General features: G+C 41.7%; 1 protein-coding gene across 5 annotated transcripts; it reads right to left on the reverse strand.

The window, feature by feature from the left end:
• Positions 1 to 509: 509 nt before the first annotated feature.
• KCNJ15 (potassium inwardly rectifying channel subfamily J member 15) lies at positions 510 to 24,660 on the reverse strand. 5 transcript variants are annotated; one of them, XM_075099979.1, is made up of 2 exons: positions 24,477 to 24,660; positions 510 to 2,638 (listed from the first exon to the last, which is right to left on the reverse strand). In XM_075099979.1, the coding sequence occupies exon 2, from the start codon at positions 2,620 to 2,622 to the stop codon at positions 1,492 to 1,494; it is 1,131 nt and encodes a 376-aa protein (XP_074956080.1). In that variant the 5' UTR covers positions 2,623 to 2,638; positions 24,477 to 24,660; the 3' UTR covers positions 510 to 1,491. The 5 variants fall into 5 exon arrangements, with proteins under 5 accessions (XP_074956080.1, XP_074956051.1, XP_074956060.1 ...); XM_075099950.1 differs by having other exon boundaries at positions 24,268 to 24,660; XM_075099959.1 differs by lacking the exon at positions 24,477 to 24,660 and adding an exon at positions 8,899 to 9,277.
• Positions 24,661 to 25,827: the final 1,167 nt, after the last annotated feature.

The following is a 25,827-nucleotide window of genomic DNA, read 5'->3' on the forward strand; positions in this document are numbered from 1 at the left end:
TTGCTGCAAGCCTCCTTAGGCACCAAGATAGATTTCTTTATTGTATAGAATATTGTATGGAAGGCTGCAGGACTGCATTCCACTAGGCCACATAGTGCCGGGAAGCTAAGCAGAGTAACAGTAACAGTGCCAAAAAGCCTTTCATCACTGCAGGCCTTGGTGGCTCTCAGGCCAAGACCTGGCCCACAGACCCAAAACTCATACTTAATACAGCTTTTCCTTGCCAGATCTTTAGAGGAACAAAATCTCTAGAACTCAGAAATCTGTCAAAGTGATATCAGTCAGAAATAATATCTATGTCCCATTAAAATATCTGACCTACATGTGATGGACATGCTACATGGACACCACTGTTACATGGTTTGCTACCCATAAACTGACCGTTTCAGTGATCTGCTGAGTCCCTGGTTTGTATGCTGGATGCAACTGCCTATGCCAAGCACTCAGCTCTTTCAACATCTCCGAGGTACCACACCCTCTCCCCATGCCACAAAGAGATCAGGAGCTGCTCAAATTAAATTCCTTTATTAATGGAATGGTTTTAATAGACCAAAAATGAAATGGATGAAAGAAATGCTTGTCCTTTATGGTTGCCAGAAAAAGTAAGTATTGTCTACAGACATTATACAGCTTTCTTTTAACCAAAATTAAGTATGGTCCATAGCAAAGCAAGCAATCTGTAGAAATATATTTTTATGCTGCTATTACAAACTATTTACATTGGATAAAAAACAGGTGTTTCAAAGCCAGCTTTAACCTTAGTTGATTACTGTTATGATTCTGTGTATCTCACCCTCGTCTCCCCTTTTTGCTATTTTATATAAATCAGGCATTAACAAAGTTAAAAAGTGAGCGATCACAAAGCAATCACAAACTAAGCTCTGAGTAGCAGAGGCATAGGGCGAGCTCCCTTCCTCACTACCCAGTATGACTACTCTGTCACGCTCCTTCAAGATTTAAGAAGGAGTTTACCATCTCCCTGCAGGCTCTTGCCACATCCAACCATTTGTCTCTCCAATCAACTTACTTTCAGTGCCAGGAATCTCCACAAAGGCAATACCTGGTATGAGAATATATATTTTAAATATACATATTTTAAAGGAGCGTATTTTCTTCTAGCAGTACTGTGTTCTGTCTCTGCAAATGCATGTTCACAGTAAAGCCATGACAAATAAATATTTGAAGGAATCAGCACAGTGCATCCAGTTTCACTTTCCAAACGGAAAGTGGTGTGTCTGCTTTTAGTGGTAGTATAAGGCAGAGATTTAATACAAATCCAACTTTGCTAAGTCACGATCATGGACAAAGAAATCCTGCCTAATTACAAATTACTTGATTAACAACTTAGCCAAACAAAGGGATAGGTTTACTATACTCCAAAACTATTTGCTGAAAAGGACTTCACTACTGGTTTCATAGCCAACATAGAGCACACGTAGTATGTTTTTTCAGTTTGCAGAAAGGATTAATCAGAATAGTTTTTCCATTCAATCAAACATTGCTCTGCTGCAACAACATCGTTCTCAGTTCCCTCTCTCTTTGATCTTCCTGCCTGTATTTCTCTTCTAGTTTTTGTTTTTCAGAGTCCATACTATAAAAAATGGAATCTGTGCTTCTCCTAATCTTCTCAAACTGACTGAAATCCGCAACGTACTTTCCATTTGGAGAGAGAGAAACCACAGGCACAAACTCATAGCCCCAGTGGATCTCCTCGGGGATGTAGGAAGTCCTGCTTTGGCAGACAGCACTGGTGGACTCAACTGTGGCGTTCAGGAGCACCACAAGCTCGAAGTCCTTCTCCTTGAGATTTTGAGGTGTGAGATCTCTCAAAGGGCTGCTTTCATCCAAGATATGGTAGAAGGTTAAAGGCAAAATGAGGAATGGACTCTCTGAAGAGGAGTCAACATTGAACTTGACGCTGGCTTGATTCAGCAGGATCCGCTCCCCTTCTTTGGTTTCATATGTCTGAAGAAGCTTTCCAGAGAGCTGGCACTGTATCAGAAGGCTCTTCCTCATGTTTGCTACTCTGATCACCAGGCAAAGTTCTCCATTGTGTTTAGTAATGACAGCACAGTGGCTGAATTTGATAGTCTCTGCCCTTTTTTTAGGTCGTGCAATTTTGGCCAGAAAGGTACCTGTGATGAAGATTTCAATCAAGGTGGTGATGACCAGTTGGGCCACAAGTAAGAAAATGGCATGAGGACACTCCTCTGTAATGAAACGAAATCCATAGCCAATAGTTGTCTGTGACTCCAGGGAGAAAAGGAATGCGCCAGTCAGTGAGTCTACATTCTTGACGCACGGCTCGCGCTTTGGGGTGAACTTGTTTATTTCTAAATCACCATGAAGGAATGCAATGGCATAGTAGATAACTCCAAAGAGGAACCAGGTCATAACAAAAGTAGCAGCAAATAAGGTGAGTTTGTACCTCCATTTCATGTCTATAACTGTAGTCCACAAATCTTGAAGGTAGAGTAGGTAAATGCCATCGACTTTGTCTATCCGCACATTGCTGTGACCGCTTTTGGACATCACACGGGGTTTGTGTGCCTTGAGCATGGCAGTGTCGATGCCTCCATTAACCAGCGGAACACGGGACATATTAATCTTTGTGGTTTCCATGCTCACTGCTTCAGTCCTAAGGAAAGAATAAAAGACAACTGTTACTTTACGAAATCAAAGCACATAACTGATTCTGAAAAGCATTAGAAAATGTTGATGGAGAGAAGGCACAAACATAATCTAAACACAGCAGCAGTGAATAAAAACAGTCAGAATATAAAGTTACCATCATACAATATCTGACATGACAAATAATTTCATATTCTTTTTTCCAGGAAAAAAAAAATCATTCTTTGATTCTGGTGACTGCCAAATATGGAGAAGTAGGTTTCTTTTATGATAGCCTGCAAAAGAAATTTGACCAAGCTGAAATATTATATTAGTACTTTATTTCTGTAAAATGCATTAATTTTTTTTTCTTACGTTTCTCTAGAGAAGAGGCTCTTTTTGATTACTGAGCAGGTTTTCTTTAATGCCCTGAAGAGAGACATCTGATCAAAATTAAAGTCGCGTCAACGCTTGGTTTAGAACGCAGATCCAGCACACCACCTCTGTCTCTTCCTGCGACGGAGGCAAAATGAGCCAGACCAGCTTTCACTGTGAACAATTAACTTCCACAAGTGATTTACTCAGTCGGATCTGGCTCTTTGTCACAAACCTACAACTAACCCAGAGGGAAACAAAGCAGACCTGAACACATCAAAGTCAAGTTATGAAAAGGAGTATTTACACCTGAAAACACTTCGAAGCTGTTTGCACTGTTCAGCACTCCAATTTTAAGCCATTTAAATAAAAAAAAAGGAGGAAATTCACAAAGTCAGCATTCTAGCTGTGGGCCCTGACCTGTACGAACCCAGCGTTCATTGGACAACCCGACTCCTGAAGTTTGTTTACAGTGCATCAGTCCGGATAAAGAGTAAGTGTGCGGACACTCAGGACTGAACAAAGCCCACAGATTGAAGTAGTACAGTGCCTGTGCCAGTTTGATGAGGCAAGTAACAAGACCCAGCTTGCAGGACTAGACAGTGATTACGTAGAGCAAGGACAGTGCATGTTATAGTCGTTTCCAACAACAAAACTTCCTGCTGACAAAAACAACAAAGAAAAAAAACATCCCATGTATCCTTTGTGCTTTGGCAGGTCGTACAAAAAGCATTGTTTTGTTCCATTGTTTTCCTCAAAAAGAGCCTTAAGTAAGTAAGTGATTCGTTTTCGTGAACCACTGGAAAAAAAAAAAAGAACTCTTCCTTATAGCTACTTAAAAGAAATTTGCAGGAAGTACAAGATATATTTGTGGTACACACATGTGCCAGTCCAGGACATCAGCATAATTGCTCTCTGAAGAACCTTTCCTGTTATGTCAATTAAGGAGATTTTTTGTTTATGACTATACCCATCACACTGTTGCAGGTTTTCTGGGAAAGGGTAATTAAACTTAACTCCCACTAACACCTGTAGCTTATTCCAATTTTGGTTTAATCACCAACATTTCTCTTCCATATCCTAGGAGCCATTGCCATATGTATATGTGAGTGTGTGTTATATATATATAACAGAAAGGAATGCATCAATGATCCCAGTAGGAGATTCCTTATGTGACAGTCAAATCAACACACAGTGCACAGCATGTCCGGATAATAAACAGGAAAAAACCTTCAAGTGATCTAAAAAAGAACAACGGGAGGAAATGGAGGGGTGGGGGGGTGGCGGGGTGCAGGGGTGGGAAGGAGCGTACATGCAACTGCTCTTTAGGCAAACTCAAAATCAAGTTTTACTGTCAGTGCACAGTAAACACATGCAACCTCTAATGGGAAACCTTTTAGGAAAATGCATACTGCTTAGTGAAGAGGCTCCATTCCTCACACTGAGCCTCACCCTGGAAAAGCCATGGATATAAAACATGTGCAAAAATCTGTCCCAAAATAAGTACACTTCTTCCTCTCAAGCACACTTCCCCTTAGCCATTACTTCCAGGCACAAACATTACGTTGTTAGAACAAATTTCCCTGCCACAAATTGCTAGGCCAGGAGATAGCTGGCCTCTCCAATCCAATGCCAGCGATACATCCCAATCCCATCCCATCCCCCTGCTCAGCCTACCTGGATGCCTGCTCCTGGGAGCAGCTCCCCAGGGCTGCCGGCTCCTCCTCCTCTGGAGGCCACGAGGATGGAGACAGCCAAGGCTCCACCTTCCCTCCTCAGTGCTCCAGCTGGTGGGCTTGAGCTGGTGGGGCAGGTACAGGGCTTGCGGGCTTGGCAAAGAGGAGACTTACCTGGTCAGGGTCAGGGGTGGCCCAAGGCAAGGGGCACATGGACAGTGTGGACCATACTCACCATGGCTCTACCATGCCCAAGATACACTGGCTTCTGCAGAAAGTGGTTGGCATATGAGTAATAAATCTGGTATGTTTGTGATGCACTGGGCACGCTGTGCAGAACAGCTCTGCCCCACATGCACTGTGGCTCTGATACTTCCTTCATATGCCAGACTTAGTATGTGTATGTTGCACCATTCATCTGCAGCACGAGCTACATCCACAGTTTCAACCCACACGAGGGCCTGGTAAGAGTTCTTGCCCCTGCCTCTGCTCTATCCTGAAATACATTGTTCCCTGTCCAGGAGCCCTGAATGGAGATCATCCTGACACTGCAGCCTGTCATATTTCCAGACTGGTAGCAGACATCTACATCACAGATGTACCAAAATGCTGTAGCAGAAGAGTTCCCCGCACAAGATGGGAGGTAGGAAGGCAGTTGCAAGGCACAATGTCTTCCCTGGGCTATACCAACAGGGGGACAACTGCAAAATTTGCCATTTCAGGCTTAACCTGAGAAGTAAAGCTTTGCTGTAGCCCTAGGCAATGTGTGGCATGCTCCAGAGTGTGTTTCAACTCACAACCAGAGCCGTTTCTCGCTGTGCCTCTCTACTGTACCCATGGATAAAGTTAATCTCCACATGTGAGATCAGCATGGCAGAGCTGTCAGTTTTGGAGTCCACCATGGATGAAAGAGGCTCTATCAGAGCTCCCCTGTCATCTTTTGTGTCCTCCCTTCATTTGTATCTCTGTATGTGACAAAGTTACTCAGCTTTAGAGTGATTTCCTGAAATGGATCCCAGCCAATTTCTGGTGCTTTTTTTGGTGGTAGGACGTTTTTTGTGTTGATTTGCTTCCTATTTTTTTTCTCTTACATCACTTTTTCCTGTGTGATCCCAAATTCCTGTAGTGCTCTTTTCCTCTCCAGGGATATTCATCTTGGTTTCCTTTCCCTGCAGAAATACTTCCCTTTTTCTCTGCCACACTGATATGGGAAGAGAGGGTCTGTCATGCTGCCTCAGAGCAGTGTTGCCTCTGCTACCCTCCCTTATCACTGGCAGCAGCCATCAGCAGTCATCTGGGGGAAGAAACTCTGATGAAACCAACAGTAGAACAAAACCAGGCTTCAGAGAAGGGTTTGCCCCTGCCCTCCACTTCCTCACTGCTTCCTGAGCGAAGAGACCAATACGATACCCCACAATAAATCGTTCGTGGGTGTCCATATCTACAAAACTCATGTTACAACACCTACATTACTATTTCCCATCTTATATCTTATATAGGCACCTCAGACACTTTATGCCCCAGCACCTCAGCTGAAAGTTTTGTTTGGTTTCTACAGTTTTCCCTCTAAATCAGAAAGTACGTCTACCACAGTAAATTAATATAAGCAAACAAACCTGAATAGTAATAGTGGTATACATTTTTAAATTAAAAGAACATCTACTGTCTGTTAGCTAGCTGCATTTACACTGCTAAGTATTTTTATTACTGCAAAAAAAATCCCCATACTCAAACTGTAGCTGCAAATAAATGTGAACTGAAGTACAGGTAAGGAAACAGATACTTCAAGAGGGAAGAAAATGACATAATCCTCGACTTGTCTAGCGCTCTAATGTCCCATGAATTATCTCCTCTCCTTACCAGCCCTTTGGAACAGCCAAAGGAAACTCCCCATCAGAGCACATGCTGGTAAGGAAGTTTAGTGCAAAGTCAATAAAACGTAAAGCTACATACCAAACCACCAACCCTGAATACCTTGATATTAAGGTAATTCCAGCAGCCAGGGATATAACAAGCACATTAACACTGCTTCCAGAGACCACATTATCAAGAAGTCAAAGCCAGCTTGCATACACACAAAAATGTTCCTGTTCCATGAAGCCAGATTTGCTTGTGCAAGATCTCTTTTGGCAGACACAACTGATTAAAAGTGTACAGGAGTGTGACTTGTTTGAATGGCCTCAGCCGTTTGCTTTTTTCTAAATCAGATATGCTTTGCCACTTCAGCAAACCCTCATGCACGCTTCACTACCACTCTGCTACAGGGGCAAAACTTGAACTGTTTTTTCAACCAGCATAAACCATTAGCAGGCTTGCATTAAAAAAAAAGCAAGGGTGAGGAAAGAAAACTTTGAAAATAACTACATGATCTTTAGATCTTTTCTAGGTCTGATGCGGTTCAGTAGGTTACAAAAGTCCCTTCTGAATTCTCAGCGCTCTGCCTAGCATGAACGCCCTCCTCCCTTTGGGCTATGCACCAGGTTATGCTGCGCAATCGTCAACCAGCAAAATCCTACTCCGTAGCTGAGTTATGGGATACAAAAGGAGAGAGCAGAGGTTGAGGGAGGGAAGCCGTGACTGCAAAAGGATGCTTCGCCTCCACCACCAGCTGCAGCATGCAGTCATACAGCTGGACACTGCTACCCTGGACTTCATAAAAGAGTCCTTCAGTGCTAGGACTGATCAGCATTGAGAGTGGTGATAGGCAGGTCGGGAGTCAGTCATATTGTGGAATATGCTGCCTTTAAAAACTAAATTAACACCTTTTGATTTTCTTTCACAAAGGGCTTGAGCCAAGAGGACTGTAAATACCCCCCCAAGTCAAAATCGTTTCCTAAATCTGTGCCTTTAGCTCCCCCTTCCTCCATAGAGCCTCCCGTCAGCACAGGGTAGCCCTGTGAATGGTGAGTCTCCCTGGGCTCAGGCACGCAGGAACTGGTGAAAGCGGAGGCACAGCCAGGCCCGCAGGCAGGGTAGTGCCCAGGGGCTGCAGAACTGACTGTGCTGGAGGTGGGGGTGAGCGGTGCGGCGCTGGAGCTGGCAGCACGTTTTTCAACTGTCCTGGCAGAGCCAGGACAGCCATTTACAGACCAGTATGAAGAAAGTTAAAATGCAACTCCATTTTTGTCTCTCCTAGGCTGCCAGCCTGACATCTGCCATGGAAGATGAATTAAAGCTGGAGAAGTCTCATGGTGCATTGTTTCTGAGGGAGATTTGTACAGGAATCTTGTTCTTTCCAAGGGCAGGTTGTAAGACTTTGCAGTAACTATTGATTTACATAAATGAGCCTTGGAAACTACACTGATGCAAGCAAGTATGAAAGCAACGAAGCAGGCAGAGAGAAGGCAAAACATGACTCAAAGCTTGTTGAGGTTAATGGAGAAGCTCCCAGTGATTTCACAGGTCTTTGAGTCAGGCCTCCAAGTGGAGAAAAAGCACATACTGCTAGCATCTGAACAGCTAACACACTGCAAGTGAGCCGTCCGCCCTTCCAAAAACCTGCCCTTCAGCCTCTGCCCTGGCCTCTGTGGATAAACGGGACTTGGCTATGCAGAGCTTATATCTGGAAATCCCCACGTACACCAAAGCCTTCTTTCAGAAAGAGGTAAGTAAACTGATCAGTTTCTGAAACCCTCATTTTTGTGTTCAGTAATACGGTTTATACAATGCTACTGGAAAAGAGAGAAAAGTTCCCCAGAAACCTGTTCTGCTCTTTTATTTTTATGAATGGCTTTTCTTCTGTAGTGCAACATCCAATACTTTTGTGTTGCTTCAAACTCTTCAGTTTCAAACACTTCATTAGCACAGTTCGGCATTTAAAACCTGTCTCTGCTGTGATGCTTTTCCCACCCACCCACTAACCCTTTCCTTTTTCTTACTGTGCAAACCTTACTTGGATCTTTCTACATGGGCAAGTCTAAACAGACTCTCAAGAGCCGGTCTTTTCTGTTTCTGGGGAGCTGGGTGCCAGAACTACTCTGCAAGGCTGAAACGGACATTATTGTTAAATTATGCTTGTCAAGCTCAAACCCTGTACTTCCACTTTCATTTACATCTTCGACCTGCTGTAGGAACATTAGTGGCCCCTCACTGTAGCCCTCTGGTACAGGCAAGCTTATCAGCAACACCACAGAGAAGGAACTCAGCTAAGGGAGGATGGGAGTGATGTCCTATCACAATCAACATCAGCAGTCAATACTAAGGCCAAGACTAGACCTTCAGAGAGTCTAATGCTTACTGTTGTCCTGTTTTGCAGTCACTGCCATTGTTTCTTCACTCTTCCCTGCTAGGATGTGTTTGGGGGCTTTCTGGAGCTACATCCTGTCCTTCTTTCTCCCTGAGGTATTTCTCTTTTCCATGAGGGTATCTCTCACTATCCTGTGTTCCTCCATTTTGTTTAGTGTCCCATTCCTCTCCTGTTTTCCACCATCTGTGAATCAAAAGTTCCAAAATTACTGTGCTTACAATACAACCAGAGAAGCATGTAGCTGTGGCAGCAGAGTTGTTTCTTACAAGACAGCACAGTGGTTGATGTTCTGCAAGTATCTTGCCATAGGCCCACAGCAACTATTCCTGACCTCTCAATTACACGACTTTGTTTTCAACGGTTTCAAATTTTACAAGACTTCAACCTTTTGGGATGAGGTTTTCCTCAAGACTGGTCACAAGCAAACACACTTTTTTATTCATTTGCTTACTTAATATTTCAGTCAAAACAAAATAGCTATATCCAAAACCAAAGCCAAGAAAATACATTTTGGGATGTTTCTGCATCCACGTTAAAACAGTTTTGGTGTCTTTTCCTTCAGGAAGCTAGAGTGTAAACACATAAGCAATTCTTGGTGCTGGGACTGAAGCTCACACTCTCCATGACCAGCTGAGCAACCTAATGGCTTAGCCATAGAGTAATGTTGATGCCTTCTTGCTTTCTGGGCTTATAAAGCCTCATCCATAGAGTGACAGCTTCATTAGGAAGTGCAGAGTCTCCCCTCCCCATGTCCCCAGTTGCTTATCACTAAACTCCCTTGCAAGGGTAGAAATGTGGAAACAAATCACCTCAGGCATGGGGAGGAGTCTCACCTCTACCTCCTTCGATGGTCAGATTTGGGAACACAAGTGGCAGCAGCCATGCAGTTTGGGGAGCCTTGCTGTGCAGGAGCTGGAGAACCAAAGAAGGGGGTATGTTGGGAGAAGGTTGAAGACAAGCCAAGGAAGGCCTCATTTCTGGCTCTTCCTGCTTAGACATGAGACAAACTAATCCATTTGGTGTCTTACAGGATGCTTTGTGGCATGCCCAAACGCAGAGCTGTTGGGCGCCCAGCAAAATGAGGGTTGGAAAGGGAGACACCTGTACACATTGAGCACTTCCAGCACAAACCAGAAGCTGGGCAGGGATTTTCTGCAAAATAGTTTTTCACTTAGTCAGCTAAGGCCTACCTAAGTCCTACTTAAGTACTTAATTCCCTTTTTGAGAATGGGCCCTTCGCCAGCCAGCTGCCTCTGCTGCCGTGAGAGCGTGCTTTCATGCAGCTCCTGCTGACTTTCCCATCCCAGTATGAAGACAGGTCACCTAGCTGGAGCATGGCTCCCAGTGGGGCACCAACCAAGAACAGGAACCCAGAAAGTCTGCGCTGCTCTATTCTCAGATTTCAGGGCTGGGGCTCAAGACAGTCGAGTTGTTTGCCCAAAGGCATATTTTACCTCTCTTTATGCTTATTTATATACTGTCTGGTATAAATCACCTGGCTATAATCTGACCGCATAAGCTCATGTGCCAAGACAGTTTCATGTTTCTGTACACAACCGAGGGACAACTGCATTTCGCTCTAGTGTTTTAGTCACATGGTGGCAGCTTTTATAATGATATAGAAAATAATGAGTCTGAATGCATTTACTGCTCACGTTGTTAAGTCCTACAAAGTTCATAGGGAAGGGAGTCCCCTTCCAGGTCAGTGCGGAGCACAAATATACCGGACTGGGATGCTGCCTAAGTTTGCTGGGAATGTCATTCCCTGCTCACTGTAGATTGGCTCTGTCCTTGTTTTCCTTTCTTTCATAGCAGGTAAAGGACAGCACCTTGTTTTTAACTTTCCCAGTGTTCACCCATCACTTCACAAGCTGCCAGCCGCCTGCTCAAACACTAAATAACAGTAATAATAATAAAGTTAAATTCAAAGCAACTTATTTGCCAATCTGCAGTTGGTTTGAAATGTGCTGCTTTTGTTTCATGCCAGAAGAAGGGCTAGTGACACAGAAAGTTTGGCTTATTTTCTTGTTTGTTTGTTTTTTTCTCCAAATTAATTTCTCGGTCTAATAAATATCTGGTTTCATTTAAAAACAAACAAGCAAAAAAACCCCAAACTAGGCACTTACTGTATATCTTTAATTTAAAATGTCAGCAGGTGGCTGAAAAAGAGAAGTAATGTGTCTAGTCATGGTTATGCAAGACACAGGGAGAAAAGTTAGCACTTTCCTGATAGTTCACAAAAGCTGGCTAAAAAGTCTGCAGTCTTCCTTCTCCAGATCCACTTCTCCTCCCCGTTTCTCAGCTACCATGGCTGGTACATTAAAGATTATTTATCAGGCAGCAGTGGGATATTTCAAATCATTTAGAGTGATTTGTGCCTCTCTTTCCTTTCTTGGACTATGGCTACTCTGAGCCTCAAACCCAAAGTTGGGTGTAAGGTCCAGCACCAGCCTTGTCTCACTCTGATGAGAAGGGGCATTGGCTCCTACCTATATGTCAACTGTACAGTGTGAACACTTCCAGTGGCTGAGCAGCTCTCTTTTTAATTACCATTTGTGATGCCAATTCACTGCATGATGCATGCACTGTATCCCAGTCAAGTTGGGTTTTGTTTTTTAATTAGTCATTGCACACCAGGGCTCTCATAGCTCAGTGTAGGTGTGGCAGTGAGGTGAGGCTCCCTGCAGGGTGTCAGGCTTCTGCTCTGGCAGATATTTTAATGTGCTCTCTCCATATGAAAGCTGCATTTCCCGTAAATCACAGCACTCCTTTAGCCCATACCACAAGACGTTACATTAATGGAGGAACGACCTTAGTACCCCATAAACACCCCAGGTGTATGTAGGTACACATACAGGTATACATTTGCAAACACTGCTGAAATAAACATGTTTAGAATTTTCCATATCTATACGGTCACTAAATCTCAAAACTGAAACACCAGTCTATGAAAAGAGTTTTCCACCAAAAAAATTTCTGTGTGTTTTAAATATGCAAAAATCTCAATAGCATGGAAAATCATGGTAGGGCTGCAAAAGACAAGGAAACTGGCAAGCAAAAAGGTCTGTATATTGCTAACCTTTTGTTCATCTAGTGTCTAATGTGTACAGAATCAAATCTAACTGGGGAAATAGCACACTTGACCCAGCAGAAAGACGGACCCTGCTATGGTAGTAAAGCTTTTTCTCTGTGACAGTTTTGGGTCTCTCTTACCTGTATGGTGTAGCTGCTTTGTGCTGCTTCATCTAGGCAGAGGAACAATAAATGCAGAGTAACCTGCTAATTAAGCCAGATTTAAGGCTTCTCTGCATGGCCAGGACACACCAGTGAATTTGGCCTTGTGATTTTTGCAACATTACAAAGCACATTTCCAAGAAAGAAGGATGGGTTTGTCATGGTTTCATCTTAAAACTTGTACAAGCTGATTTTCTCAGGAAGTTATTTGGTTATGAAGAATTGCCCTACCTGTGTGAACAAGTTCATTCTGTGGAAAACGTTTTCCAAAAGTGGCTCTTTCATGCTAGCAAAATGCAGCCTGTGAGACAAAGTATCCGTTTCCCTCGCCCAACCTAATGATTTTTAAATTGGATGTCTTTCTCTCTTAGGCAAAGCACAGATGATGCTACTGGCACAACAGAGACAAGCATAGAATACTTACCTATTTAGTGATAATTACTTTATTGTGAGTTACAGAGTAATTGTGGCCAGTATTCTTTTTGAGGGACACAACAGCCTCAAAAATGTTCATTCCTACTCCATTTTCTCTGCACTCCAAAGATTTCAAATTACACCAAGCACCCGTTTCCCTTGATTGTCTAGGTCTGATAAACAGAGAGCAAGTTCTGCTTGATCTCAGACAAATATCTGGTAGCTACTTAACAAAAACAAAACATTAAAACTTTTAAATGCTGGAAAGAAAATTCAATATTGTCCAATAAAATCAGGACACATATTTCACAGACAAACATATACATGTACTTACATAAAAATCATATGTTAATATTTACTATTTAAAATAATATTTCATGGTATGTGTGTTTTCGTAAATGATGTGTTGCCTGTTCTATAAAGCACAAGCAGTTGCAAATATAGAGTATTTATGTGGGAGATTTTGGTGTATCTAGAGTCAGTTTTGATTGCACCTTCTTTTACATGTTTCCCTACGTGCCATCATTTGTCTTAATAAAGTCTCTAGATCTTGAGACAAAATTTTTTCTCAAACAAGTCTCGGACACCTCCACAATGACCAGTGACTACAACCTTGGAGCAAAGCCCTTGGCCAGTCACGCATCATCTTGAGCTTTGCCGAAGCACTGCCCAAATGATCACAACACAGTCCCCAGGAGGCCACTGGTGTTACTCTGGGGCTCATGCAGCCTGGTCCCATCCCTGGCCCCATCCCTGGCCCCGTCCCTGGCCCCGTTCCTGTCCCAGTCCTGCCGCTGCCCCCAGCCAAGCACTGCTTCCTCACTGACCTCACGGAGGGTGGCCACAGCTCCCAGGGAGTACAGAAATGGTCGCAGGGGTCCTATAAACCATTAAAATGCTGCACTGGTATATAAACCGGGGCCTTTCACCTGCCTCTTTGAAGTGGTCAAGGCCCAGTTAAAAATATTAATGACACTTTTATATTGGTGTAGGGTTGCTTATTTTCGGTACTGCCCAGGAGGTTTATTTCAGGGCAGCTTTCTCTTTTCTTTTTTTTTTTCCCCCTGATCAATACATGGATGTGGTTAATTTAAGATTTAAAAGGCTTTTCCTCACACGTACACACACACCAATATATGTTTTCCACTGAAGTCTATGCTTTTTCCTAGACCCACCCAAATTCCAGTACATAGCTCACTTGTGTGCCAAGCTTTCATACTCTCTATGCAATGAATGGAAAAATGCCCTTTTTTCCACTTCTGCACATTTTGGGGGGAGGAGAGGGAAAGCATGTAGAGGAGACAGAGGAACAGCCTCCAGAGGAATTTAGTTATACCTGTTATTTCAGAGCAGAAGCAGGAGAGAGTCCCAGAGTCATCCATGGGAATACTCTGTTTCTGCTCCTGGGTGGACATGTTTGTTTGGGACTCTGAGCTGTATTTGTGGAGTGTTAAGGAGATTTAATAATCAATAATTATAAAGTAAAATAGCATAAGCTGCTGGCTGGTATGTGTTTCCATTCTGTTTACATGAAGTGCTTTAGTAACACTCCTGAATGCATTGATATTTTGTGAGAAGGATGAAAAACAAATCAAAGCTTAATGGTGAGAAACATTAGGGAGTTTTATATGGAAATGATACGAGTTTTCAGCTGTGTCATTCTATGCTCCCTTTGATAGGATATTTCAGGCCATGAACATCTTGGTGAAAGGTGGTGGACTGAGAGCAAAGGGCTTACCGGCAGCAGCCTGGCAGAGGGAAGGCTGCAGGACTACCACCTTTCAACCCCTGCCCACGCCTTCCCTCCTACAAGGGCTGCCACTGTAGCTCATGGGGTGGCAGGAGCCACCAGGCCATGGGGAAGGAGCCAGCAAAGCCCTGTTCCGTCCTGCTATTACATCTCCAGGGTGAACCCCAGAGCTGTAACTACATGCAAGCTCTGTGCAAAGCCTTTGCCATTACACTGCCTCCACGGGGATTCTCTGATGTCTGGTTAAGGCTGGTCCCCCTTGATTTATTCTTCTCATTGAAGGTATTAATAAAGTCTCTCTGACTTACAGAGCCACCTAGTTTCATGAAGCTTGCTGGAATGTAATTTCTGAAGCCTCTGTTCACCTGCCAAGTTAAGCTGAAATTAGCCCGTGAATTTAAATACGTGGGCTGTTTTGTATCCTTTTGCTGTGAGGGGATGGAAATGAGAATATGCTAGGTTAATTATTTATCCTTTCTATCAACAAAATGTTATCATTGTACAGAACCTATTGTCACTCTCATACTGCAAAAATTGGAATAAATCATATAGATTTTTTAAAGAAAAAGCTGTTTCCTGAGTTTCTTGACTGAGAGGTTACACAGCCCAGGATTGTATGTCTTCCAGATAAACTCCCAAGGAATCAGAGGGAAAAGAATATTTGTTTTCCTCATTGCTTTCCCAAATTACTCAATCCCTGCCAATTTCCATGACACAGACCCCTCAGCCTGCTGCAGAGACTGTGGCTTCTGAAAGGGAGGAAATAGCATGAATGTACTGGTGCACATCAATGTTTTTTGATTTTCTTGCCAAACCAAAAATATCAAAACAAACAAAAATGCAAAAAAAAAGTTTCAACTTTTCTGGCAAAATAAAAAATAAAAGTTATTCTGGACTGAAGACGTTGTTTGTTCAAACCAAAACTAAACCTTTCATTTTGTTTTGACGTTTGTATAGTCTAATTTAAATCAGGTGAGGAACAAAACATTGCTTGAAGTGACAGATTGCAACATCATGCTTTCACAAAGTCAAAATTAATTTATTTTTTTTTACTTTTCAAACTTGTTTTCAGGTTTTTGCAGTCTAAGTTTCTCTATCTTGTTCACATTAATCCATTATATCTTTCATCTGACCTAAGTCTGTATTTTCAGCTCATAAGACTTTTGGCTGAAAAATCCCAGCCTTCTGTAACTGTAAAGACCGCATGAGTTTCTTGGCTGGTTCGGTGGCAAGTGAAGCTTGTGCAATGAACTACTGTTCCTCTTAAGGCAACACAGCAGAAGCAGTGCCTGTCCCCATTGTTGGGATCTGTGGACATAACTGGGTTATGTACTAGTCATTTTTCTTGGGAACCTCCATAAAAGCTTTGTGGTGCTACACTGCAACATGCTGAAAAAGCAGTGATCATCTGCCCAAACAAGAAAAAAGCTCATGCTGTTTTTCAAAGTTACTACATTTCCTTATACTCAAAGGAGGTTATTTTGCTTGTTTATTTACACAGAACTTATCTTTATGACTGTTCCTTTATGATCCCATGTCATCTCAAAGGCTCCGCAATCTTTTACAGTTGGGAACTTGGGAAGGTCTAGCTTTGATCACTGAAGTAATTAGACTGAATAGAACATTGTTCATGTTCTGCTGAGAATAGTTTCCAACTACATTCAGAATACCGCAAACTTATTTTTAAAATTCTACAATATTCAGCAACTTCTACCTTGTTTTTTGTAAGTTTTCCAGATGCCATGAATTTCAGAAGTCACTTTGATGTTTTCCAAGCAGCCTGATTTATAAGAACAAAAAATACCACCATTCCCCAATTACTTTCTGTCGCCTTGTTATAAGGCTCGATACGTCAATAGAAATATAGTCTGGCTGAGGATATCAGGCATAAAGAATAACCGGGGTATGAGGAAATCAACTGCATCTCCCACAAGAGATCATTCTTTCAGTGGAAAAACCAAACTTTTTGATCTCTAGCCCTCTGTACTTTTCCTGTAATATTTAATTTAATAAAGCCTCCATTTTCATTGAAAAACATGCTTGATGGGAAACGTGTAACTAGACCTAGTAGACATTTATATGTTATTTTAGTGCTATTGAACAGAATTCATATTTGGTAGACAATTGCTAAAGATAAGTCATTGCAAAAAGTAGCTAAACAGGACTATGAATATATCAAATTGCAGCAACATATTTCAAATGGGATTAAGATAGTGCCATTGCTGGCAAGTCCCAGAGACTGTGACTCCACCAGCCAGATGACAGCTTAAAGGCAACGCAGAAAATCCCTTCATTCATTGCTCTGGTAACAAGCTGTCAAACCCAGTCTTTCCCAAAAGGACATGTCCTGTCTGAAAGCACTTCCGCTGCTCCACTTGCTTTATGGTTCAGACTTCTTGTCTGTAGGCAGCTTCATGCCACAGCATCTCCAAAATCTACCTTTTCTTCAAGTCCAGAATTTCTGTTTATTAATGAACCATTTCCCAATGCGCCTTTTGTTCACAGTACTTCGCATCTGTCCCGTGGCCAAATCACTCAAACTTTTAGGGTAAAAATCTTAATCCCTTTCTACTATTTTGACCATAATTTTCCCTGTCATTAATGCAAGCATCTCTTTCATTACTTCATACCCATAAAGCTCACAGCCTAACTTTTCCACAGCTACTGTCCTGGCCCCTGTACCTCTGCTTTCTTTTGCTCTTTGTTGCTGTCTCATTCCTCTTTCCCATCAATGCCTATTCCTTGCGATTTTTTGCTCCCTTCATCTTTTGGACTTGTCTTATGCCACTCCACAATAGCTTTCCATCTGACATACAGGAAATTTCCCCCTTCACCATCTTCCAAACAAATCCTGAAAATACACCTGGTTCGAGATACATTACGACCTCAGCAAATATCTGGTAGTCATTTTATTCACCTAGCAAGTTCCTCCTTTATGTTGCATCATGCCTCACTTGCTGTTAGGTCTGAAATCATTTAGAGCAGATCTAAAGTTTTCCTCATTTTTGTTCATTTGACTGCAAAGCATGTTGAGGACCTACAGCATGGTGAGAAATAACATGTTCTGACTATAGGGTATGTTCAGCATCAGCATTGATAACAAGTGATTTGTTTTCTTGGAGGCACCCCTTTTCCAGGATGACTCTGCCTATTACACACCTGGGATACTTTGAATGATGCTTCTTTATCTAACAGTGAGTTTTGTCTGAAAGAAATGTGGAGATGTGCTTTTCTTAAATTTTTCCTGGGCACATGAGACATTGGAAATAACACTATTCAGACTTGGCTGCCAAGCATCTACCAAACAGAGCCATTTCTGAAGGTATATGCACTGCAAGGCCAATTGTTGGATTCTGTAGGTTGAAATTCCTCTCCGTTCACTTTAGTTCTCTAAAAGGTTTCTGTCTAGTCTGAGCTAGTCCTCTAAGGCACCAGAGTCAATGGAGAGAGCTGGACACCTTCACACACCAAGTCTGCCTCTTCTTCCTCTAATGCCTGGAGGTGTCCATCTCCTTGCAGTGCCTGATGAGCTGGAACCAGATCTTTAACTGCTCTTTAACAGCTGAGACTTCTCTTATACTTGCACCTGTATAGCACAGCCAGTGCTTCTGAGAGGTGTTAAGTTTATTACTTGTATGGAAATCTACTCTTGCAGTGCATGTGAAGGCACCCCCACTCTTCCTGGAATTGTGAGGCTTACACATATATGTATTTTAAGTTGAAATATCCCAAATATATATATATGCCGGTCTGACTTGCACTGATGAAGCCTTTCAGGTTAAATCCCATAGAAGATGCTGTGCAGTGTGGAATCCAATGTAAGATTACACAGCATGATGTACTGTTTCCATCACACATATATTTTAGCTATTGTAAAAGAATGTGAATTATGCACTGAAGCAGATGAACAAGGTTCTTATGTAAAGCAAGCTGTCTAGGAATCTAAAATAAGATACAAAATATGTCTGTTCTGTTTTACAGGTTCTCGTCTATGACATTCCCTACTCAAGTCAACTGTCTTGTCTGTGTCATCAACATATACACTACTACCATGTCCGTTACCAAAGTATGAATTCATCATGCTAGTGCTGTGAAGGGCTTCCTCATCTATGATGATTTTACTTATGCACCTCCAAAAAATGATGTCTGGGCCTGCCTGCGAACACCCTACATCCTACATTTTTTTCACCACTGCACCTTTCAAATGATTCCTTTTCATAATGTGGCTTAAATCTACTCCTGGTTTTTTGCCATGCCTAACCTTCCATTCAGCGAGGTGGAACTAGTAACCAGTGGAAAAAGAGAAGATGACTAAACCAGAGCCCATCAGTGGCAGGCATTGTCTAAAGCTGAGCAAAGCTGAAGATCAGAACTAATTTATGTTAATAGCACCTGGAGTTTTAGGTCTTTGGCAAATTCTGAACCTTTGACCACTTTTCTTCTGAGGCTGGGAAATGAGGATCTGGTCCTTCTCCTTGTGTTTTTTGTGGATTTCAGCGTTAATGTTTGAGCTCATATAGTATGTATTATTAGCAACATGCATAAATCAAAGTTTCTAGTAAGAACACAAAGGTTATTGACTTCTGTGATGCTGTCAGTCTTCATGTGACAGCTTGGGCGGTTAACAAATTTCTTAAGATCATACAGAGCAATCAGAAACAAAAGCTTTTCTTTGATTATGTAATAATTATTTATAAGATATAAAGAAGCAATGTAGCATTTAAAGGCATGGTGCCCTCTTTTACATTTTCACTGTTTACACACCAGAAATATATCTGCAAAGGCAGGACCCCATACCAAGGTGCTGTAGGAGGCTATGCCACTGGGATTGCTCCACTGAAATATTTTCTTGGATTTCAGCACACAAACTCTAAGAAATAGTCTTAAAAGAAGATTTTATGTTCCCTGTCACCTGAGATCTTATGTAGGGGACGGACATTTACTACCAATAAATACTATTCTGGGTCATGATTAAGCCATGGCTTTGGTCATTTTACGCTGACAGGAAAAGAAATCAACGTTAAATTTTAGAGGTTTTTGTTCCAACATGTATATACTTAAGGTTCTGTACATAGTTTTGGGGAGGAGGGGGCTGTCAGTTTGGGCTTTTGGGTTGCTGTTTAGGTTTTGGGGTTTTTTTTTTAACTACAACAATAGAACAGAGTAGGAATGAACTTCAAGGACCAGGCACTCCTCAAGACTTGGGCTGAAGCATTGATAATGTTGTTACCTGTACTGAGGACAGGGAGTGAAGCTTGTAGCCTTCAGTGTGTTGGCATAATTAGCTCAGGAAGAACAGGGATACAAGGAAAAATAAGATATTTTATTAGGATTCCTGGCAGTATGACAGACCTTAAGAACTCTCTAGCTGATGTACGGCACCATTTTCTGAATTTTGTTTGTTGAAATCTGTTCTCACAAATGGAACCAGACAGACCTCAACTTGGAGCTCATGGTGTTATGCTGAAGAACCCCTTCTGGCCTCTACATTTCCCATGACAGTGTAAAAGGGCCACAGTGTGAACAAGAACCAGTCCTGAAGCCTTTTGTTTGTCTGTTACACATAGATAAAAATGACATTGTTAGCTTTTCCACAATGCCTGAATTGTGTTCAATCACCTCTAGTCTTGTGGAAGCATAGTACACTGCAGGCCATTTCAGTCTTTGACTCTTTTTTGTGCCTTGACAAGAGCTTTCAGCACCTTTTACGTAGCACGTCTCACAACAGGTAACGGACATATTGAAGGCCAGCACCCATGAACTGACGTTTGCTATGTTAATTTATAAGTCATAAATGGAGTGCCTTGTAACAATGGACTATCTGCCTAATCTTAGGCAATGAGGAGTTGTGATCTAAACCCAGTTAGCTGGGAACAGTCAAGAGACCAACTACTATGTACCACAGAGGCCACCAAGTGTGTCAGTTAATGAGACTCAAAATGGTAATAAAATAAAATGTTGCCTTAAAAGTTTTTCTTTTTTTCATCCTAACCTTTTGCATTGCTGTGACAATTTTTTGTCATTTGCCTAAGAAAATTAATCAGAATTGCAAGTGCTCTATGTCACTTGAACACTCCCTCCCATATCCTCATATACCTTTGGTGTGTGAATGAAGCCCAGTCTTGCTCAAATGTTGTGAAAGTCACAGAAAGCACATCTTTATATCCCTTTTCTTGGTCCTTTTATCCACTGCTGCAGTACACAGCATTGTGGTTTGGCTCTTTATTGTGGAGAGAGGGGACTGTTGTTAGGTTTGGTGTTGAAGTGTCTGAGGAAGGAAACTTTCAGGAAACAATATTTTTGGGTAAGGCAGCAGAAAACTGAAGCCTGTTTCTAGGGTGAGAGGCTGGAGGCGGTTCAGAAGAGGACAACTGGCACTGAAGTCACCAGCAGTAAGGGTAGGCAGCTTTGAGTGGGATCATCGTTGAGCAGAAAACAAGGGGGCACTTAGGGGGACTTTTACAGACAAGATCAGAAAAAATCAGAAACATCTTTTTGGTTGGCATTTTCCTTGGCAAATGTTGACTGATAATAAAAATCATTTAAGCAGGAAAAATTTATTTACTGGTCAAAATGTTGCAAACATCTATTTTATTATATGTTTTTGTCAGGGTGCGAAATTCTAGTGAGGAAAAGGGGAAATTTTTATCATAATATATTTTTCCCTTTTCTCTTAATCAGTTCATGCTAAGAATATACCTATTAGGTCATCTAAGTAGGAGTACTATTTCATATATTGCTTCATTACACATTACAGTAATGTATTCAACAGATAAACATTTTTATCATATAGCCTCAATTCAAAAAGTGCTAATTATAGATAAGGAAAAGTTCAAAATGTAGAACCAGAGGGGTATCCTGCAAGCTGCAATCTAACCAAGAGTCAATCACCTCAGTTAAAGCAATGGAGATTAAATTAATCTAATCAGGCTTTACTATTGTTCCAGTCAAAACGCATTTTACTTTATCACTTTTGATTTACCTAGGTTCTCTAAGCATGGACAAATCTAGCTGACAATCTCCATGAGAAAAACAAACCAGAAAGAAGTCAAGTATGGTATTAGAAGGTACCAAGCTTCAGTTCCCAAGCTCTAGACTTCCCCTCCACCTTAAAAGCCAGCTAAAATGCAGTATGCCCTGAAGGTCAAATTGCAGGGGCTACTTTGAACCAAGGGGAAGAAAGACATTGCTTAATCAAGAAGTCTTCCTGGGAGGCAACGGAAAGGCAGCTGGCTGTCATACCCTGGCTGACACAGTGCAGGGAGGGAAGGGGCTTTGCAAGTAAGGAAATCACTAGATCAAAATGATCAAATGCTCACCACCGACACCTGCAAAGTGAGCCAGATCTCCTCAGCAAGGAGGCCAAGGGGATTCTCAAACCTTGGTGACTAAAAGCTCACAAGGTTTCCCAGCATCCCCAAGGGTGTCCTGAAGGCATAGGAAAGCTGTACTTCCCTGAGGTCCATGCTGGGTCCAACCTATGTACCAGCATTTCAGTTTCAGCCTTTCACCAAAGGCAGCCCACAGTTTGCAAAGACCTCTGGTGGTAGATTAAATTTGCCAAACACCTTTCTCCCCAGAGGGCAAAAATGATGCAGATGTGTTATCGCAAAACATACAGCTACCCTCTTATGTCCAAGCATTTATTTTGTCCAGTAAAGGCTGATAATACTTAGAGCATTCATGTCATTGCTTGTTCCCTTTCTGCCTGACCATGACCTCTAACTTGCTGTGAACCTCTCACAGTGTGTGCTAGTCATAGAAAGGCACTTTCATATGCTGAGGAGGAGGGAAAGATGCTATGGTTCTTACTTGCCATTTCTCTTCCTTCCTCCAGCCCAATTAGTAATGTATCCACTGTTTTTGGCTGCTCTCCATGTATATTTCACACCATTGAGGCTAAATAAGTATAGAATGAGCAGGCATTTCAATTCGTGCACAGCCAATACAAGGGAGATGTTTTTTTCAGCTGTGCCATGTGTAAGAGCATGCACATGCTTTACACCAATCTATTTACCATATCAATGATACAAACACATTGAGTGTTTAGGCCTGTAGTAACTCATTCAAGTAAACCATGAATGTTCCCTCATTCCAAGGGGTGAGAGACAGCTTGGCAGGAAGGTAGCTTTCAAATATTTAACATTTAGTGAACTCGTTTGGACTGAAAAGTTTGAGTTTAACTGTTTGATACTCCAACCAATGTTTTTTTCTAATTTTCATATACACAGTATAGCAAATAAGGTAAAAACTTTTCCCTGAAAAAAAAAAAAAAATCCCTAAAAACCCAAACCCAACAGTCATCCCATAATCTGCTTTGTTTTTGCTGGAAGCAAAGTGAATCAAAATTTATTTCAAAATGTTCTGAGGCTCAGCATGCAAAACAGTTAAGTTTCTGTTTTTCTTGGCCCCTTGCAAGAGTACCGCCTGGTACTTGACAGCTTTGGTCTCTACCTGTTCCCAAAGAATACAGCCAGTCCATGTGAACCGTGCATCTTAGGAGAGAGAAACAGGAGAGGAGGGGGGAATAATATTCCAGACACCTTTAATGAAATCTGGACCGAAAAAAAATCTGCTCCAATCAGGGCTGTGCATAGATTGCTTGTTTCTTTCATTGCATGAGGAGCCAGAATAAAAAAGAACTATTTGTTTTCATTTGAAATTCTATAAAAAGTAACAGGACTGAAGTATTGTATGTATGTTGGAAGACTAAAGCCAAAGTCATCTGCTGCTGTTTTTGCCTCTAGGCCATGCCTCATTTACTGGGATGAAATTCTTGGGGAAGTTTTTGGTCTCGTCTACACTCTGCTTTACAAAAGCGATGCCAGTTTGTACTGTACAACCAGCATTACGTTACATTCCAGGCTTGCTTCCCCCCTCCTATAAGCTGATTATTAGAGTGCAGAGAGCATAGTGACATTTTGCAACCAAGAAAATAAAGAAGACTTTCCTGCAATAGCAGATGTCCCCCTTTCCCATTTGATTTTAAATGAAGAAATCGCAGGTAATAAAATCACAGACAATAGGCTTGGCAGATAGGTATGCAGGCACTGTGATCAGTAAGACCCTATAAATGCCTTTAAATGCAATACAGCCCAAGGCAAGTGAGGAAACAAGATTAGTTAAAAAGTAATGTAGATACTCCTTGTTCACAAAGGAAAGACAGCTTTGTTTCTTTTGCAACCAGCACGTCATGGAGAAAAAAGGAACTTATCTGTAAATCTCTTTACAGCATGATCCCTATGTGAAAATAAAAAGGGAGGCAAAACCTAGCTACACTGAAGTAGGGGGGAATTTGCACCACAGGCTCAGACTGTGATTACTGAGGTTAAGTCAAACCTGTTGCAAACAAGCAATATGAAGACACATGCAAAAGTTGGAAGAAAATGCATAATGTTCTTCAACTCAGACTTGTTTACATTCCTTATAACTACCACAGAAAACTTACATAATCTTTTCTTACACAGATAGGTAGCAGGGACTCTATACAGTTCTAGGCAAGTTTTCCCACTATGTCAACTAAAACTGATTTCTGCATTGAAAAAAAAGAACAAGAACTGACTGAAAGATATGCTTCTAAGATCATAAAAAGCACTATGTGTTTCTATAAAAAACGGTCCCTGGCAGGGAAATATATACAAAGATAGGTCCGGTATCTGCCCCCCTCCCCAGCATATAAAAATATCAGCTACATACATTACAAACCTTACATTCAGTAGCTTGCATCAGTGGAAAGACCAAACCATGACAGCTTTTGCTTTATCATCGCTAAACTGCCTGTATCTCAAAGTTCACAAGAAGGCATAATCTTACAAACATTTTTCTTTCACAGACAGTTTCTAAATGCTTAAATTACTAAAATAAGAGAAAAATAGGAAAAGAACCTACTCATTAGCTTTCAGTTCCGCACAGTTTTCAAAGCACTGTTAAGCATGTATGCATTTTTGACAAATACCTCTTACCTGTAAAAGACCAATGTTCAGATTCCTTACTAGATGTTATCGTCATGACAAGTCAACCAATCTTTTTTATAAAAGGTTGGATGTCTTTTCAATAAAGCATGTGTGCATGGTTTAAAAAAAAAAACAAACAAAAAAAAACAACCTCAGAGAGTCTCCCTTCCCTCACTGTCAGTCAAAAACAAGTTGGAATAAGTCTGAGTTGGAATTACCTGAATAAAGACACTGGAGAGAGAGAGGGTGGAGAGGGAGGGAGGGAGGGGGAAAGAGAGAGGAAAAAAAAAATAGCCTGAGAGGAGTCTCAGTGATGTCAGCAGTATGTCTTAAGGAAATCTACAGCTGAGCCCAGCAAACTTTATAACTACATAGTACTCGACACCCAGTTACGTGTTAAGCAAATACCTGCTTAAAAGGAAACTGATGTACTTTTAAGGAACGTCAGTTAATCTTTGAAGAAACTTTAGCCAGGCTGATCAAAGTCCCTTAAAGGCCTTATTGCCTAAATAAATAAGGTTACACATGGTTGTATAATGCTAAGAAAAGAGTAAGATGAATAAAAAGCCAACATTATTGATTACCCCTTTCCTGTTGGCAAAAGGGAGGCTGAAACTCATCTGAAATAAATTCATACTATGGTTGTAACACAGTGAGCTGTAGCAGCCACGGACGCAGCTGAAATCCCTGACCACCAAAGTTTCCAATCTGTTTAGCCACAACACTCTTTCCTTTTGATGACTTATTCTGGGTTTGCTTCAGTGCCTTTCTGCTCTTATTTCCTCGATGCAGAAAATACAGATAGTGCTGATTTGAATTGGAGAAAGTCAGGTACCTTGAACACAGCAAGGAAGAGGTGTGAATGTTTGCCATTTGTAAAGCCTGTACTCTGCCATTGGTACCATTCTGGGATTCCCAGAATTGAATGCAAACAGCAACAGTGAAAGGGAAGTCACTGCAGCCCTAGAAAGGCTAATGTGATAGCCCTTGGATATGGTTCAGCTATGGCCATATTCCCAGGGGTACTGCTTCCAGGGATTACATATCTCAGCAAGATACTCCTGTAGCTCAGCAGCATCTGCAGGGACATCCCATGGTCCAGCTGATGCCAGGTTAACTTATTCCCTTTTGCTTTGGGGAAAGAGGAGATCAACACACAGGATGAGTGGTTTGCTAACAAAATTCTGCCCACCTCAAATTCACAGAGAAGACATTAGCAAAAGCAAAATCTCTCTTTTCCCCAGCAGCATTGGTAAACAGACATTTAAGAGCCATTAACAGACGTTAATAATGTTGTGATATGCAACCATAGGAAACTAAAGGTTGGAATTCTGCCGTCAAGTGGTCAAGTATGTAGGCATTCAGGCTGTGCCAGTAAGCAGCAGCTGTTTTACATTTAAAAGGACAACAGTTAGATGTGATTTTTTTTACTTTGCCAGAGACTAAAGAATTTCACACGACTGGGATTGTTCCCCAAATCCATGAACCTGTTGCACTGGTATCTCTTTCTCTATATTTACTATGAGGAAGATGGCAACAGCTCCTATCAGTTTTCATTTTATATATATA

This window comes from Phalacrocorax aristotelis, chromosome 1, assembly GCF_949628215.1.
Source record: "Phalacrocorax aristotelis chromosome 1, bGulAri2.1, whole genome shotgun sequence".
Taxonomy (NCBI): domain Eukaryota; kingdom Metazoa; phylum Chordata; class Aves; order Suliformes; family Phalacrocoracidae; genus Phalacrocorax; species Phalacrocorax aristotelis.